Source organism: Tamandua tetradactyla, chromosome 10 (genome assembly GCF_023851605.1).
Source record: "Tamandua tetradactyla isolate mTamTet1 chromosome 10, mTamTet1.pri, whole genome shotgun sequence".
Taxonomy (NCBI): Eukaryota; Metazoa; Chordata; class Mammalia; order Pilosa; family Myrmecophagidae; genus Tamandua; species Tamandua tetradactyla.
In genome coordinates this window covers 24,387,943-24,407,864 of record NC_135336.1, presented here as the reverse complement: position 1 = coordinate 24,407,864, position 19,922 = coordinate 24,387,943, and the positions used below count along the sequence as shown (strand labels likewise).

The window sequence follows — 19,922 nt, the reverse complement described above, 5'->3', positions numbered from 1 at the left end:
GGTCCTCCTTACTTAGCTTTTATTTTTTTTTTTAAAGCGCTCAACCAAAGGTAGCTTTATAATTATCATTAAATATGCCTATTCAATGTTACCAAGCTAACATATAGAAGTTATCCAATGTTTTTTCTACTTCAGCATATTCTTTTTTTCTATAATAATAGTAAATATTCATCATAATGCCCTGATTTCTTGGATAAATTAATGCAGTAACACTGGGAGACCAAAAAAAAAAAAAACAGTAAAAATAAATAATAAAGCATGAATATAGCTTCGTGAAGATGACTTTGAATAATGAAATGTTTATACTATTCTTGGCCTGCATTTTAGAAATACTCTTTAAATGTAGGCATATTATGATGAAAACCAATCAGGAAAAAAAATTTAACTTCTGTTTTATAAGTAACAAATATATAACACCTTTGAAAATTCTAAGTTGATTTTGCTTTTCCATCACCAAGGATTTTCTTTTATACAAGTTTACAACATTAATATATGTTTCAAAATGAAATTTAAATAGCAGCAAGGCAAGAAATGGCTAAGGACCAAGAATTTAGCTAAATAAGGAGAAAGGAAAAGAGTTAAAATTCATTCAGAACAGGGAAGAAGCAAACAGAGAGAAAAGCGGCTCCTCCCAGTGCATCCTTCCTTAATAACAGCAACAAGATATTGAGCACTTCTATTTGCCATGTTCTATTCTAAACAGCTAACGTGCATTAATCTATCTAGCCTTCACAATTATCTGGAGGTAGGACTATTATTACCTTGTTTTACACGTGAGGAAGCTTAGGCATTGAGAGATTAAGTATCTCTGTAAAGATTTAGAGCACCAGGATTAAAATCTTTCAAAGCCCATGTTCCATACCTCCGATCTAAACCAACTATCTTCACTAGAGTAATGCTATCCCTTCTCTCACTGTACACTGCATTGGCAAGCATTTAGAGTTTTTGCACTGCCTAGGATAAAAATGCATTTTTTTCTCACCAGATTATACTTAACCCAAGAGGTCTATGTGGCCCCAAAGCACTCTACAGCTTTCTTTTCTGCTTGGGTAAAATGGGACACTTACTTATTTAAAAAGATACCCCACAGGCCCCTTAGAATCTTAAGTAGCCCAAGAGAGGACTGGGAGTAAAATGAAATTATTATTGACTCAAATAAATATTTTATTTCTATATACCCTCTCATCCAAAGCAGTGTCTCAGACATACCAATTACTTAATACAGTACTTATAAGCAGAAACCGTATTTTACTAAAGCTTATCTCTGTTATCAAAGTTGTATTTTTCTATATCTTCATTATAACATATTTGATAAATGTTTGTGGAACTTCATTGAACCCAATGATCAACACTTGAATTCCTTGGTCTTTATAAGCACATATGAATTTTTTCCTTCACAATTGGGTATCATTCATATTTAAGATTTTTCATCACCTGTAGCAGTGTGTGATTGTGATACTGGATAAATTCTTTCCATTCCAAGAAAAGGATTCAAACGCTTTTCCTGCTGCAGGGGAAACACCACTTTGGTAATAGCACTAGTGATTCTTCTCCACTCTAATATCAAGTTTGGCAAAGGATGCAATCTCTTTAGTTTATTTAAAACATCCTATCAAAAAAATACATTAAAATGAGATTAGATTCTTGTCCAAAGTCCACAGGCAAATAATATAGCCCCAAAATTAGATTTATAAATCTTGGATTTACAACTTAAAACCATTGTTTGTTTGGAGGAGGGGGATCATAATGATAAAACTATGCTAACTATGGCTTATAAAATGCAAACATTAATGCTGAGTAAGATCAATTTAGAAATACCTTCAAAAAAAAAATCAGTGACATGTAAACTTAACAAAATTTTTGCTTCCCTACCCTTCAACCTAATAGTTTGTATCATCTCTTATATGCCTCACATGACTAGAAGTTTCCCAGCTTTTTCCTTCTTACCCTTATACTTTCATGGTTTCTCTCTCAAGGAAATCAGAAGGCATTCATTTTTAAACTTTGAATTTTCCATGCTATGGATTTCCAATGAACCACTAAAAACCAGAAATTTGTCAAGTACAAGTGCTAGGGAGCACAAATAAAAAGCTACGCTTTTGGGTTTTCTTCTTATGTGTCTACCTAATAATTTTCTTTTTGGAGCAATGAAAATGATCTAAAATTGAGTCTGACTTGCACAACTAAGGGATGATACTGTGAGATATTGATTGTGCACTTTGGATGGAATATATAAGTGAATATATCGCAAAATCTGAAAAACAAAAAATTTTAAAAAGGCTATGCTACACCATGGAGCTGTGGAAACTCCCCAAGTGGGGGCAAGTCACACCTGATGGCATTAGGGTCAAAATAATACAGAATGCCAACTGAGAGAGCCCTCCATGGCCACTGACTGAACTTTTTATCTTTACTGCTCCTTAAAACTTATTCAGTAAGTAGGAATTTAAACCCTTCCTCCCGTCTCTCTCACTATGCATACCCTTTCCACAGATTGTGATTCACCATTTTACTTTGAAATTAGCAGATTGCATTCTTAAAACAAACCCATAGAAAGCTTTCCATTTTGGCCCTCGTACTGAAAAAAAAAAATGTTTTATATCTATCGGATATTTTTTGTTGCTGTTGTTTTGATTTTTCCAAACCTTTCTCTATTTCATATAACTGTACACAAGTAATATATCAGAAATCCAAGAGTAAGGGAAGTCAAGAATTAAATAGTGTCTATAGGTATACAGGTCTGAGTTTACTGTTTTAATGATAGGAAGGATACAATTTCTATATGGTCTGGATTTTCCACATTGGGATGTCTCCATAGCTTTTGTGGCTATAAAAGCCAAATCCAATTTGTTTTTATCTGGATAAGCTCAAATGGTGAGAGATGGGCTATGCTGGATCTTGGGTCATCAGTATTCTGATGCTGATAAAAAAACAGCAAAATGCTAAAAGCAGTTTCAGATTCTGTCCACTGCCCCACAGCGTACCTTACTAGTGCTGAACTGTTTTCCCAGTCTTAGGTTGCGTCCATTTTCTTTCCCTCTTCTGGTAGAGCCCAAAGTTTTCTTACTGCTTTGGTTTTTCATTTCTCCATTTGGTGGCAACTTCAATTCGAAAAATAAGACCTGTAGGAAATGATTGCTTCTTTAGTCAAGAATCAAATTGTAGGTACTTTTATTCAGAAAACGTTTTTATAGTTTTATGAGAAAGCAATCTCTACAGTTCAACATGGGTTGGAGGAATGTGTCCTTTGGACAAGTTCAAATTCTCACATTTAATAAATGATGGAAGTGACTACTTATACTCGAAGTAGTCTAATTCAGGCACAATCAGATTAACACTAATTACAGGCTTTTAAAAAGTCAAAAGCACAAGAATGCATACTCTGTGCTAAGCAGCTGGTAGATAAACTATTGACATTGAGACTTCAGGTGACTCTAAGGATTATGAGCTCTCCTACTACCCCTTGAAGTAGCAACCAACATGACTACTCAATCATTCATACCCCACAGTGACTCAATGTGACAAACACCATGGGAAATATAGAGTTATTGTGTGATCACAACATCAGAGGACATCAAGGTTGGAGGGTATTCAAAAAGTCTACCCTCAAAAATCTAGAGATTGTATAATGATATAGCTTTCACAATATGACTGTGTGATTGTGAAAACCTTGTGTCTGATGCTCCTTTTATCTACCTAATTGACAGACGAGTAAAACATATGGAATAAAAATAAATAATAGGGGGAACAAATGTTAAAATAAATTTAATAGATTGAAATGCTAGGGATGAATGAAAGGGAGGGGTAAGGGGTATGGTATGTATGATTTTTTTTCTGTTTTCTTTTTATTTCTTTTTCTGAATTGATGCAAATGTTCTAAGAAATGATCATGATAACAAATATACAACTATATGATGATACTGTGAATTACTGAGTATATATGTAGAATGGAATGATCATATGTTAAGAATGATTGCGTTTATTATATTCGAAAAAAATTTTTTTAATGTATTTTGGAAAAAAAAGTCATCTAGAATAACATTTACAATGTGACTGTGTGATTGTGAGAACCTTCTGTCTGATGTTCCTTATACCTAGGGTATGGGCAGATGAGTAAAATGTATGTATGGAATGTTTTTATGTCAAGAATATATGTTTGTATATTAAACTTTCACAATTAAAAAAGTTATCTACACCACCATCAAAATGATGGATCCTGAGAGTACCTGGGAACAAAAAGTTAAAAGGTAGTCAACCCAGTGGAACAATAGTGATGGCTAGAGACTGGCTGGTAAGCAATATCAACCACACTGAAGAAACAAGCCCACACAGGGCAGGGATCCAGTTTCTGGGGCAGAGGAGAGACCTGATATAAATCTTAAATTCATTAGTTTCAAATTAAAGGGGTTATAACTCAGGCAATTCAGAACACTATCTTTTATATCTACCTGTTCATTTATACTCCATAAGTGGACTTAAGTGGGTCATTTTTCAAGAAATCATTTTTAAAATTTGCATAAGCACAAAATTTTTTTCCACTATCAGGTGGAGGGAAGGATATGCCCATGCTTCCCTAGAGTAGTTATCACAATAGAAACAAAGATATGGCTCCAATTTTAAGTAGTGTGTAATAAGTTAGGTTCTTGAGAACGATAGACATTGAGGCCTACTGTAAACGCTAGTAACTTTTTGCCCAATAACTGTGTCATAAAGATGTAATATATGCATACATACTAGTTAGGGCTGCCAAATATAACAAATAAAATTACTTTATGTCCACTTAAATTTAAATTGCATGGGCATACACCAAAATATTACTCACTGCTTATCAGAAATTCAAATTTCACTAGGAATCTTGCATTAGTTCAGATATCTAAGAGTATATAAATAGCAAGTTAGGAAAGAGAATGAAATAAATGGGTAGGAAAATGAAAAAAATAAAACTATTAAAATAATAATAAATCAGTAATCCCAGAAAGGGAGACCTATACGAATAAGACAAAACAAAGACCTCAACTTATCTATTTAAATGTAGTTGATCTTAAGCTTTTATTTTTGGTGAAAGCTTCAGAATTAATTTTGAAACCTTCATATATTAATTAACTTCTCCAAGTATCAATTACACACCTATGAAATGAAGGGGTAGAACTGGATGGTGGCAAAATGTACTAATAATTACAGAGCATTTACCATGTGCCAGCCATTATGCTAGATGCTTTAATGGCTGCAATCTTTACAACAACTTTTCTGGTAAATCTGAAAAATTCAGACAGGTTCAGGGAGTTAAGAAATTTGTTTGAAGCTGCACAGCCAGAAAGTAGTAGAATAAGAATTAGATGGTAGAGCCTGCAAACCCTAGTCTTTTTACTTTTCACTAATACATGCTAACCAGGGGTTCGCAATGTTTTCTATAAAGACCCAGATGGTAAATATTTTCAGCTTTGTGGGTTTTACTGTCTGTCTCAACTATTCAACATTGCTGTTATAGAATGAAAGCAGCCATAGGCAACAAACAGCCATAACTGTGTTCCAATAAATTTTATTTACAAAAAGAAGTGGCAAGATGGATCTAACTGGTAATCTGTAGTTAAGTGACTCTTGCTCTAGACCAGTGCCATACAACAGAACTTTCTGCAATAATGGAAATGTTCTGTATTTGCACTGTACCATCTGGTAGCCACTAGCCATATGTGGCTATTATACACTTGAAATGTGGCCAAAATGAATAAGGACCTGAATTTATAAATTTTGTTTTGTTAATTTAAATCTAAATAGCCACAACTGGCTAGTTGCTCCTTTATTAGACCACAGAGCTCTAGGTGATTAGTAATAATCTGCCCAATTCAAAGATTCAAATTAAGAATCAAACAGCCACTGACTGTTAAGTACCTTATATGTAGCTTCCATTTTAACATGAAGACCTAAAAATAAACCGATAATATCAAAGAACTTTTACTGACACCCAGAGTATGATCTAGACCCTTGTATCCACATGAATCACAAGAGTGCCATTTCCTACCTTTAGTACAGGCTTACTTATATTGATAGCCACAGATTATATATTTTTGATATATTTTTGACCAATTTGTCAAAAATTGGTGTATCAATATAAACATATCAAGTGATTAAAAGAAATAAAATTCCCCTCTCTTTATAACATGCAACTCTGTGGCTGAAAACAGACAATTTTATGAAGATATGCAATATTTCTTGAGCACTTACTAGATGCTGGGCACTATTCTAAGTGTTTTATATTTATTGTATCTTTTATTCCTCACAATGACCCTATGAGTAAATTTTATCATCACTCCTGTTTTACAGATGAAGAATTGAGACAAAGAGTTGATGTAGTGGCTCAAGGTCATGAACAAGTTAGTAAAAGGATGATGTGGGACTCAAACATGTTACACATGTTAGGAAACACACACATGTTAGGAAACACACACACATAAAACTCGTTTTTAACTCAAAAATTATTTTTTTCTAAACCTTATTCCCATGATACAACCTCAGCAATGTCATCTGAACTGGTGAAGGAAAAACTGTGGCCTGCTAGTTGATAGGCCTGAGCCTCAATTGCATCCAGCTTGGCTTGCATTATGTGTTTCTGACTTTCACATTCTGCAGTACTAAAGCCAATTCCATTTAGTTCCAGCAAGGCCAAGCAGTACTGAGAAGGCATTTCCACTTTACAGAAAACATCTGGAAGAAAAACAGAAAACATTAACTCATCCGCTAAATGCCTAGATCAGCAGCATTATGTAAACATACATAGAATTCGTCTAAGAAAATCCAGAGATGCTGTATAAGCTCATCCTTCAGTATACAGTCTTCTAGGACTATCCCCAAAACAAAAACTGAAAGAGTTTACCAGCAAATGACATGATCTTAGAGAATTTGTTTTTTTTTTTTTTTTTTTACCACTCTTTGTATTTTTACTGAAATTTCAATATTTTTTTCTTAAATTTCTGCCCAGTTATGGTAACTAATTGGGAAATGACAACTACAATTCATAAACGGTGGCATGAAAAATAATTCTCAGCCTATCAAGACTACACCAAACCCTTCCCTTTCTATTCATTCAAAGAGAGTCCAATGCACAAACTGTCACATGTGAGCACTATTTTTTTTCTTAGAAGTGTGAAAAACACTTATTCCGCAAGTGCTTTTAAAATTCCAGGAAGTGGTTTTGAAACCACAAGTGGCATTAAAAGAAACTATAACATGGAAGGCATTTGCTTGAGAGGCAAGGGACCACCTGGTTGGAAAAACTCCTCTTGTGCTTAGCCAGCCTTGGCTGGATGCTGAGTCTACTCAGGTGTTGGAAGACAAAATCAGAATTTCCTGCATAGATGGTGAAAATTACTGCAGAGCAGACTGTTTTCTGTATATCCAACCCTTCCCTCCCCACCACCCCAGCCCACACCCCCAGCAAGTTCTCAAACTTTTCTGGAGCTTCTTTTGATGACATGATCCTCTATCATATCTTTTTTGCTGAAACCCATGCGACCCCAGGGTCCCTAGGACATAGACGTCAGCACAAAACATCACTTGTCAAAAAATAGCAGATGTTGAGATGGGCATTTCTGTTCATAATAACATGAAACTTTTTGCAGGATATGTTGCCCAAAGGAGCGTTTTTTTCCCTTTAATATGGGCCCCTGGGGAGTAAGCCCTCAGTCACACTTCAGAGCCTGTTCAAGACTGGTTCAAGGTTTCTAAATCGATAGTTTAAAAATTGGCTCATATCTCAGGGAATTTTTAAAAAGATATACTTCAGGAAGAAAAATAAGGACCCAGAAAAGATCAGGAAGGAAAATCAGATGTAAAGTGCTCCAAAATTGTTTCATTTTATTGAAGGATTAGATATTAAAATATTGTTCAACTCTAAAACATTTTAAGTTAAATACATAAGCAAAATTTCAATACTAGAAGACTAGAATTAGAGTGCATAAATCCCAAACTTGTAAGGAGAAAAGTGGAATTAAGGTGGAAGGGAGTGGTGAAAAACAGAGGAAGGAAGGAAGAAAGGAAGGGAGAGAGGGAGGGAAGGAGGGGGTAATAAGGGAGAGACCCACTCACAACCCATAAAGGGGGGAAAAAAGAGACAAATAGAAATAAATTTTTTTTTAAAATTAGAAAAACAGAGTATAAATATCTATCAATGGTCAAAATAAATATGAGATTGGTAGATTCGAAAAGTAAATATGCTGTATGTTGCTTATAAGACACACCTAAAGCATAAGGGCCTAGAAAGGTTAAAAGGAACTAAAAAAATGTGTGAAACAAGTATTAATCAAAAGAAAGCTGAAGTTGTCTATATTCATATCAGAATTTATGCTTAGAATAAAATCCAGAGATGGTCACATGATAAAAAATATTATGCAGGGAAAATAAAGCAGCTTTAAACATGTATGCACCTAATACATAAAAATAGATATATAAAGATTTTTATGTACTCTTAATAGAGAAGATAGGATCTAACAAATGAGGGTGACTGCCGTATCAATATATTGATATTCCTTTTGGTCTCCAGTATCTTGGAGTAGCTAGCTAGAAGAAAAAGTGAAAAATTAAGGAACTGTAACCGTTACCAAACTTTAAAATCCGTTGTATAACTATTTGTTAAAATGTACTTGGAAATTTATTGCTTTTTTTTGTATGTATGCTATATTTCACAATAAAAATGTTTAAAATATATATATATACATATATTAACGTATGTATATGTGTGCACAAATATATATATAAGGTTAAAATTGACTGAACCACAGGGGCAATTAGATACAGAAGATTTAAACAGCAATCTTGATTTAGCTGACATATATAAAATTCTGTATCCAGAATTAGAATAAAGATTCTCTTAAAGTACATGTAGAATATTTATAAAATATTTCAGGTTTTAGGTCATAAAGCAAGTCTCAAAAACTCTCAAAGAGAGCATTACACAACTTGTTCTCTAACTACAATACAATTCAGTTTGAAGTTATGTGCTGGTTTGAAAGGATGTGTGTCCCCTAGAAAAGCCATGTTTCAATCAAAATCCCATTTCATAAAGGCAGAATAATTCCTATTCAATACTGTATGTTTGAAACTGTAATCAGATCATCTACCTGGAGATGTGATTTAATCAAGAGTGGTTGTTATGCTGGATTAGGTGATGACATGTCTCCACCCATTTGGGAAGGAAGGAAGAAAGGAAGGGAGAGAGGGAGGGAAGGAGGGGGTAATAAGAAAGAGACCCACTCACAACCCATAAAGGGGAAAAGTTTCTGGAGTCCTATAAAAGAGGAAATATTTTGGAGGATGAAAGAGATTCAGAGAGAGCCAGAGAAGAACGACATAACCACAAGAGGCAGAGAGCCCACTAGTCAGCGACCTTTGGAGATGAAGAAGGAAAACGGTTTCCGGGGAGCTTCATGAAACCGGAAGCCAGGAGAAGTTAGCCGATGACACCATGATCACCATGTGCCTTTCCAGATGAGAGAGAAACTCTGACTGTGCTTGCCACGTGCCCTTCCACTTGGGAGGTAAACCCTGAACTTCACTGGCCTTCTTGAACCAAGGTATCTTTCCCTGGATACCTTTGATTGGACATTTCCATAGACTTGTTTTAATTGGGACATTTTCTCAGCCTTAGAACTGTAAACTAGCAACTTATTAAATTCCCCTTTTTAAAAGCCATTCTGATTCTGGTATATTGCATTCCAGCAGCTTACAAACTAGAACAAGGTAGCAATACAATTATAAAATTAAAAGTTTCTCAATATTTAGGAGTTTAAAAAATGATCTTCGGGGCAGCGCAACGGTGGCTCAGTGGCAGAATTCTTGCCTGCCACACCAGAGACCTGGTTTCAATTCCCAGTACCTACCCATGCAAATAAAAAAACAATCTTCAAAATAATTCATGAGTCAGGGAGGGATATGGATTTTTGTGGAAGAAAAGGAAATGTCTTCATATTGATTATGGTAGCCAAAGCATGTCTATACACTTAGGTCAATTGTAACATGTGAATAAAATTGTTTAAAAATGAAGAGAGAGAAACAAGTGCTAGAGAAAATGCAGAGAAAGAGATGTAACTATTCACTGTCAATAGGAAAAATGAGAAGTACAGCTCCTTGGAGGGCAGTGTGGTGTTCCACAGGAGGCTAGGGGTGGGTTTGCCATGTGATTCTGAAACCCCGTTGCTCAGTATATACTGGGAGGAGCTGAGTGTGGGTACACAAATGGACATTTGCACACTGGTTTTTCTAGCAGCAGTATTGGTGATTCACAGTGAATGGAGGTGGCCTAAGGGTACAACAACTGAGGAACAAAAGGGGGAACTATGGTGTATGGCTACAATAAGGAGTTGTGAGGCATACAGCTAGATAAATGAACCTTAAGGATTTTATGCTGGATGAAATGTCAGGAACAAAAAGACAAATATTATCATGCTTCACTCATATGGACTAATATAATATAAAAACTCAGTGAACTGAAATCAAGAACATGGTTTATCAAGTCGGGGCCTCTTGTAAAGGGTCTTAGATTGCAAGCTCTTACAGCAGTCACATATATTCAGGAATTATAACTGTTATTTCTAAATTCTGAGATACTGAGCTGTTTGTTTATAACCTTGTCATTCCCAGAAACTTCAGGTATTTATATGACACCTGAGACTCAGAGTTAGAACTCTAAAGCTATGAAAGTCAGCAGTCCCCCATATAGGAACTGTTTAAAAAGTTGAAAAAGTGACCAGACTTCGGGTAGAGATAAGGAAGCTGATCTGGATAGGACTAAGGTAGATCAAGATACAGTCTAAAGGATGATACATCCATATTTTAAAAATTCAACTTGTGTATTAGACCAAAGGGAAAGATGTTTGATTGGCGCAAACCTTATATTTTGGGTAGTGCGTTACCTAATTTAAATGGTATGGTCAGTTTAGGTGAATACCATATGTACACAGAATCTTGAATTGGCTGTGAGATTTTATTGGTTTGTCCAGATTAGTGTGACGCTCCAATATATCCCAGAGCAATTTGGACAGTGAATAAAGAAATATTTGCAAGATCTCCTTGGGGGACTGGTAAGAAAGGAGGAAATATTCAACTTCCCCATTTGGAGATTTCTGATATTCTCGCAGGCAGTGAGGATAACCAAATCAAGGGGCCAAGCCCTCGAATTTGGGGTTCACCCCTATGAAACTTATTCCTGCAAAGGATAGGCTAAGCCTACTTATAATTAAGCCTAGGAGTCACCCCCAGAGAACCTCTTTTGTTGCTCAGATGTGGCCTATCTCTCTAAGCCAACTCAGCAGGTGAACTCATTGCCCTATCCCTTATGTGAGACATAACTCCCAGGATGAGCTGGAACCCGGCATCAAGGGATTGAGAAAGCCTTCTTGACCAAAAGGGGGAAGAGAGAAATGAGACAAAATAAAGTTTCAATGGCTGAGGGATTTCAAATAGTAGAGACGTTATCCTCAAGGTTATTCTTATGTATTACATAGATATTCTTTTTTAGTTTATGATATATTGGAGTGGCTGAAGGGAAGTACATGGAAATGTTGAGCTATATTCTAGTAGCCTTGATTCTTGAAGATGACTGTATAAAGATATAACTTTTACAATGTGACGGTGGGATTTTGAAAAACTGTGTCACTCCTTTTATCCAGAGCATGGACAAATGAGTTAAAAAATATGGATAAAAATAAACAAAAATAAAAAAAAATTTTGTTGGGTATTCAAAATACCCAAAATACCAATAAACTGGGTAGACGGAAATACTAGTGGTCAATGAGAGGGAGGGGTAAGGAATATGGCATATACGAGTTTTTTTCCTTTTTCTCTTTATTTCGTTCCATGGAGTAATGCAAATGTTCTAAAAAAATGATCATGGTGATGAATATACAACTAGGTGATGGTATTGTGAGCCACTGATTGTATACCATGTATGGAGTGCATATGTGTGAAGATCTATCAATAAAAGCATTTTTTAATAAATTTAGTTTGATATGCTAGTGATCAATGAAAAGGAGGGGTAAGGGGTATGGTATGTATAATTTTTTTTTTCTGTTTTCATTTTATTTCTTTTTCTGAATAGATGCAAATGTTCCAAGAAATGATTATGATAATGAATATGTGATGATATTGTGAATTACTGATTATATATGTAAAATGGAGTGATCAAAATAGGAATGTTTGCATTTTCTTTGTGTTTTTTGGTATTTAAAAAAATAAAATTAAAAAAATTGTATAAAAAAATTTTTAAAAAAATAACAGCTCATGAGTAAAAAATATCATAATGGAAATTTAAAAATATTTGGAAAGAGATAATAAAAACATTACATGTCACAACTTAGGATACAGTGAAAATAAAGCTTAAAGGGAAATTTATAGCCTTGAATACTTAAATTGGAAAGGAAAATATGATTTGAAAAATAATGAGTTTATTGTCAAGCATATATTTAGAAAAAGGACTGCAAGGGAACAAGAATCAAAGAAATGAAATCAAGGAAATCGAAAACAAAAACAATAGTAACAACCAACAAGGGCAAAAGAATTGGTTCTTTGAAAAGACTAAAAATTAGATAAACGTCTGGTGAGATTAAATAATAAACAATATTATAAAAGAGAGCATAACGGATAAATCAGAGATATAAAAAAGAGAAAAACAGCAATAACTTTATGCCAATACTGAAAGAAATAAATTCTTAGAAAAATATAGCTTACCAAAACATAAAAACAAATGAATAATCCTATAATCATTAAAGAAATTAAAGTAACAGTTTAAAAAAAACACTTTCCACAAACAAAACTCCAGTAAAATGGTTTTTGGCAATTCTATCAAACTTGCAAGGAACACATCATTCAAATTAATACACAAACTTCTCCAGATAACAGAAACAGATACTCATGGACCCATCCCATGAAACTAGAATAACTTTGCTACAAGAAAACAAAGACTGCATAAGAAAGGAAAATTATGGCCATTTTACAACCAATGAATTGGTTGAAACAGTAAACTTATACCACCACTCTTGAAAACAATTTAGCATTATCATGTAAAGCTGAATACTCCCATCCCCATAACAGCACAATCTTACTTCTGGGTACACACCTCAAAGAAATTCTGCCCACATGTCCTAGGAGATATGTGTAAGCATATTCATACAGAACTGCTTGTTATAGCAAAAAACAAACAAAATACAGCCCAAATAATGTTCATCATAGGAAAACTGATAATTTTGACATATTTAAACAGTGATATATTACACAGCAGTGAAAATGAATAAACTATAGACAATTGCAATAATATGCATGAATCTTAGTAACATGAGAGTACATGAGAAAGCAAGAATGATAGACTTTATAAAAAGTTCAAAAACAAGCAAAACTAAATAATATATTGTCTGAACTTAAGATTTATCTGTGTTAAATTTCAAAAGTTTAAAATTCCAATTTAAAAAAAATAAGAGAATAGACAGAAAACTAGGGATGTGCAAGAAAGGAGGAACACACAGGTACATATAAGTTATTAATAATGCTGGTTCAGAGTTCTATGTTATATTATTAAAATGATAATGAATAAATAAGAGGGCCAATAAATAATAACATGAACCAATCATGATAGTGTACCTGAAAAAATAATATGGCTAATATATCTCTGTAGCTTAAGTCTTTTAAAAAAGAGAGAAACTCACCCTATACTACAACAATCAATTCACATATGTTCAAGACACTCCATAGGAAGGACCTAAATAAAACATGTAGAAGACAATAAGGATGCTTAGTCCTGAGTCAAATTATACAAAGCTTAATGAACAGAAAGCCTTAAACTGTATCGGAATGTATTTAACATCCTAGTCACTCACTTTTGAAAGTTTGCAGAAAAAAAGCATTTACAAAAGACATTGAAATTTTAAAAATTAAAAATAACAAATCTAGAGGGTTTCTTATACTTTTCTGGCAAGGAAACCACAGTATCCTCTTTTTATAGTAAAATAAACTATCTTTAAATATTGGAACAGTTTCCTCTCAAACAGGGGGAAAGTTTGTGATTCTGATAATGGGCAACAAACCAATTCATAGCATCACCATCAAAAGTTAGGTGCTAAGCTTAGGTTACGAGTTGCACTTTTTTTTTTTTTATTAATTAAAAAAAATTAACTAACACAACATTTAGAAATCATTCCATTCTACATATGCAATCAGTAATTCTTAATATCATCACATACATGTATGATCATCATTTCTTAGTACATATGCATCGATTTAGAAAAAGAAATAGCAAGACAACAGAAAAAGAAATGAAATGATAATATAGAGAAAAAATAAAAATAAAAAATACAAAAATATATAAGAAAAAAAACAACTATAGCTCAGATGCAGCTTCATTCAGTGTTTTAACATAATTTAGGTAGTATTGTGCTGTCCTTTTTTTTTTTTTTTTTTTTTTAGAAATCATACCATTCTACATATGCAATCAGTAATTCTTAACATCATCTTAGTACATTTGCATCGGTTTAGAAGAACTAGCAACACAACAGAAAAAGATATAGAATGTTAATATAGAGACAAAAATAAAAGTAATAATAGTAAGAACAGAACAAAACAAAACAAAAACCTATAGCTCGGATGCAGCTTCATTCAGTGTTTTAACATGATTACTTTACAATTAGGTATTATTGTGCTGTCCATTTTTGAGTTTTTGTATCTAGTCCTATTGCACAGTCTGTATCCCATCAGCTCCAATTACCCACTATCTTATCCTGTTTCTAACTCCTGATGGTCTCTGTTACCAATGACATATTCCAAGTTTATTATCGAGTGTCGGTTCACATCATTGGGACCATACAGTATTTGTCTTTTAGTTTTTGGCTAGACTCACTCAGCATAATGTTCTCTGGGTCCCTCCATGTTATTACATGCTTCATAAGTTTATCCTGTCTTAAAGCTGCATAATATTTCATCGTATGTATATACCACAGTTTGTTTAGCCACTCGTCTGTTGATGGACATTTTGGCTGTTTCCATCTCTTTGCAATTGTAAATAACGCTGCTATAAACATTGGTGTGCAAATGTCCGTTTGAGTTTTTGCCCTTAAGTCCTTTGAGTAGATTCCCAGCAATGGTATTGCTGGGTCGTATGGCAATTCTATATTCAGCTTTTTGAGGAACCGCCAAACTGCCTTCCACAGTGGTTGCACCATTTGACATTCCCACCAACAGTGGATAAGTGTGCCTCTTTCACCGCATCCTCTCCAGCACTTGTCATTTTCTGTTTTGTTGATAATGGCCATTCTGGTGGGTGTGAGATGATATCTCATTGTGGTTTTGATTTGCATTTCTCTAATGGCCAGGGACATTGAGCATCTCTTCATGTGCCTTTTGGCCATTTGTGTTTCCTCCTCTGAGAGGTGTCTATTCAAGTCTTTTTCCCATTTTGTAATTGGGTTGGCTGTCTTTTTGTTGTTGAGTTGAACAATCTCATTATAAATTCTGGATACTAGACCTTGATCTGATATGTCATTTCCAAATATTGATTCCCATTGTGTAGGCTGTCTTTCTACTTTCTTGATGAAGTTCTTTGATGCACAAAAGTGTTTAATTTTGAGGAGTTCCCATTTATTTGTTTCCTTCTTCAGTGCTCTTGCTTTAGGTTTAAGGTCCATAAAACTGCCTCCAATTGTAAGATTCATAAGATATCTCCCTACATTTTCCTCTAACTGTTTTATGGTCTTAGACCTAATGTTTAGATCTTTGATCCATTTTGAGTTAACTTTTGTGTAGGGTGTGAGATATGGGTCTTCTTTCATTCTTTTGCATATGGATATCCAGTTCTCTAGGCACCATTTATTGAAGAGACTGTTCTGTCCCAGGTGAGTTGGCTTGACTGCCTTATCAAAGATCAAATGTCCACAGATGAGAGGGTCTATATCTGAGCACTCTATTTGATTCCATTGGTCGATATATCCATCTTTATGCCAATACCATGCTGTTTTGACCACTGTGGCTTCATAATATGCCTTAAAGTCAGGCAGTGCAAGACCTCCAGCTTTGTTTTTTTTCCTCAAGATGTTTTTAGCAATTCGGGGCACCCTGCCCTTCCAGATAAAGTTGCTTATTGGTTTTTCTATTTCTGAAAAATAAGTTGTAGGGATTTTGATTGGTATTGCATTGAATCTGTAAATCAATTTAGGTAGGATTGACATCTTAACTATATTTAGTCTTCCAATCCATGAACACGGTATGCCCTTCCATCTATTTAGGTCTTCTGTGATTTCTTTTAGCAGTTTTTTGTAGTTTTCTTTATATAGGTTTTTTGTCTCTTTAGTTAAATTTATTCCTAGGTATTTTATTCTTTTAGTTGCAATTGGAAATGGGATTCGTTTCTTGATTTCCCCCTCAGCTTGTTCATTACTAGTGTATAGAAATGCTACAGATTTTTGAATGTTGATCTTGTAACCTGCTACTTTGCTGTACTCATTTATTAGCTCTAGTAGTTTTGTTGTGGATTTTTCTGGGTTTTCGACGTATAGTATCATATCGTCTGCAAACAGTGATAGTTTTACTTCTTCCTTTCCTATTTTGATGCCTTGTATTTCTTTTTCTTGTCTAATTGCTCTGGCTAGAACCTCCAACACAATGTTGAATAATAGTGGTGATAGCGGACATCCTTGTTTTGTTCCTGATCTTAGGGGGAAAATTTTCAATTTTTCCCCATTGAGGATGATATTAGCTGTGGGTTTTTCATATATTCCCTCTATCATTTTAAGGAAGTTCCCTTGTATTCCTATCCTTTGAAGTGTTTTCAACAGGAAAGGATGTTGAATCTTGTCAAATGCCTTCTCTGCATCAATTGAGATGATCATGTGAATTTTCTGCTTTGATTTGTTGATATGGTGTATTACATTAATTGATTTTCTTATGTTGAACCATCCTTGCATACCTGGGATGAATCCTACTTGGTCATGATGTATAATTCTTTTAATGTGTTGTTGGATACGATTTGCTAGAATTTTATTGAGGATTTTTGCATCTATATTCATTAGAGAGATTGGTCTGTAGTTTTCTTTTTTTGTAATATCTTTGCCTGGTTTTGGTATGAGGGTGGTGTTGGCTTCATAGAATGAATTAGGTAGTTTTCCCTCCACTTCGATTTTTTTGAAGAGTTTGAGGAGAGTTGGTACTAATTCTTTCTGGAATGTTTGATAGAATTCACATGTGAAGCCGTCTGGTCCTGGACTTTTCTTTTTAGGAAGCTTTTGAATGACTAATTCAATTTCTTTACTTATGATTGGTTTCTTGAGGTCATCTATGTCTTCTTGAGTCAAAGTTGGTTGTTCATGTCTTTCCAGGAACCCGTCCATTTCCTCTCAATTGTTGTATTTATTAGCATAAAGTTGTTCATAGTATCCTGTTATTACCTCCTTTATTTCTGTGAGGTCAGTAGTTATGTCTCCTCTTCCCTTTCTGATCTTATTTATTTGCATCCTCTCTCTTCTTCTTTTTGTCAATCTTGATAAGGGCCCATCAAGCTTATTGATTTTCTCATAGAACCAACTTCTGGCCTTATTGATTTTCTCTATTGTTTTCATGTTTTCAATTTCATTTATTTCTGCTCTAATCTTTGTTATTTCTTTCCTTTTGCTTGCTTTGGGATTAGTTTGCTGTTCTTTCTCCAGTTCTTCCAAATGGATAGTTAATTCCTGAATTTTTGCCTTTTCTGATATAGGCATTTAGAGCAATAAATTTCCCTCTTAGCACTGCCTTTGCTGCGTCCCATAAGTTTTGATATGTTGTGTTTTCATTTTCATTCGCCTCGAGGTATTTGCTAATTTCTCTAGCAATTTCTGCTTTGACCCACTCGTTGTTTAGGAGTGTGTTGTTGAGCCTCCACGTATTTGTGAATTTTCTGGCACTCCACCTATTATTGATTTCCAACTTCATTCCTTTATGATCCGAGAAAGTGTTGTGTATGATTTCAATCTTTTTAAATTTGTTAAGACTTGCTTTGTGACCCAGCATATGGTCTATCTTTGAGAATCATCCATGAGCACTTGAGAAAAAGGTGTATCCTGCTGTTGTCGGATGTAATGTCCTATAAATGTCTGTTAAGTCTAGCTCATTTATAGTAATATTCAGATTCTCTATTTCTTTATTGATCCTCTGTCTAGATGCTCTGTCCATTGATGAGAGTGGTGAATTGAAGTCTCCAACTATTATGGTATATGAGTCTATTTCCCTTTTAGTGTTTGCAGTGTATTCCTCATGTATTTTGGGGCATTCTGGTTCGGTGCGTAAATATTTATGATTGTTATGTCTTCTTGTTTAATTGTTCCTTTTATTAGTATATAGTGTCCTTCTTTGTCTCTTTTAACTGTTTTACATTTGAAGTCTAATTTGTTGGATATTAGTATAGCCACTCCTGCTCTTTTCTGGTTGTTATTTGCATGAAATATCTTTTCCCAACCTTTCACTTTCAACCTATGTTTATCTTTGGGTCTAAGATGTGTTTCCTGTAGACAGCATATAGAAGGATCCTGTTTTTTTAATCCATTCTGCCAATCTATGTCTTTTGATTGGGGAATTCAGTCCATTGACATTTAGTGTTATTACTGTTTGGATAATATTTTCCTCTAACATTTTGCCTTTTGTATTATATATATCATATCTGATTTTCTTTCTTTCTACACTCTTCTCCATACCTCTCTCTTCTGTCTTTTTGTATCTGACTCTAGTGCTCCCTTTAGTATTTCTTGCAGAGCTGGTCTCTTGGTCACAAATTCTCTCAGTGACTTTTTGTCTGAGAATGTTTTAATTTCTCCCTCATTTTTGAAGGATAATTTTGCTGGATATAGGAGTCTTGGTTGGCAGTTTTTCTCTTTTAGTAATTTAAATATATCATCCCACTGTCTTCTAGCTTCCATGGTTTCTGCTGAGAAATCTACACATAGTCTTATTGGGTTTCCCTTGTATGTGATGGATTGTTTTTCTCTTGCTGCTTTCAAGATCCTCTCTTTCTCTTTGACCTCTGACATTCTAACTAGTAAGTGTCTTGGAGAACACCTATTTGGGTCTAATCTCTTTGGGGTGCGCTGCACTTCTTGGATCTGTAATTTTAGGTCTTTCATAAGAGTTGGGAAATTTTCAGTGATAATTTCTTCCATTAGTTTTTCTCCTCCTTTTCCCTTCTCTTCTCCTTCTGGGACACCCACAACACGTATATTTGTGTGGTTCATATTGTCCTTGAGTTCCCTGATACCCTGTTCAAATTTTTCCATTCTTTTCCCGATAGTTTCTGTTTCTTTTTGGAATTCAGATGTTCCATCCTCCAAATCACTAATTCTATCTTCTGTCTCTTTAAATCTATCATTGTAGGTATCCATTGTTTTTTCCATCTTTTCTACTTTATCCTTCACTTCCATAAGTTCTGTGATTTGTTTTTTCAGTTTTTCTATTTCTTCTTTATGTTCAGCCCATGTCCTCTTCATGTCCTCCCTCAATTTATCGATTTCATTTTTGAAGAGGTTTTCCATTTCTGTTCGTATATTCAGCATTAGTTGTCTCAGCTCTTGTATCTCATTTGAACTATTGGTTTGTTCCTTTGACTGGGCCATATTCTCAATCTTTTGAGCGTGGACAGTTATCTTCTGCTGCTGGCGTCTGGGCATTTAGTCAGATTTCCCTGGGTGTCAGACCCAACAAGGTTGTAAGATTTTTCTGTGAAATCTCTCGGTTCTGTTTTTCTTATCCTGCCCAGTAGGTGGCGCTCATGGCACACGTTTGTCTGCAGGTCCCACCAGTAAAAGGTGCTGTGGGTCCTTTAACTTTGGAAAACTCTCGCCGTCCAGGAGGTTCGCTAGCCGAAGCGGCTTGGAAGAGTGCCAGCCGGCCCGGGGTCCGAACACGGGGAGGGTCGCTGGCCGCCGCAG

At 34.8% G+C, this 19,922-nt stretch overlaps 1 protein-coding gene across 4 annotated transcripts in view; it reads right to left on the bottom strand.

Moving 5' to 3' along the window:
* The window catches only part of POLQ (DNA polymerase theta), a 195,658-nt gene that overhangs the window by 55,335 nt on the left and 120,401 nt on the right, over positions 1–19,922 (bottom strand). For all 4 annotated transcript variants that reach the window (XM_077118198.1, XM_077118200.1, XM_077118199.1 and 1 more), the window contains 3 exons: positions 6,509–6,702; positions 2,985–3,122; positions 1,435–1,609 (listed from right to left, as the gene is read on the bottom strand). In XM_077118198.1, coding sequence (XP_076974313.1) covers positions 1,435–1,609; positions 2,985–3,122; positions 6,509–6,702 — 507 coding nt within the window. The remainder of the gene's footprint in view (positions 1–1,434; positions 1,610–2,984; positions 3,123–6,508; positions 6,703–19,922) is intronic.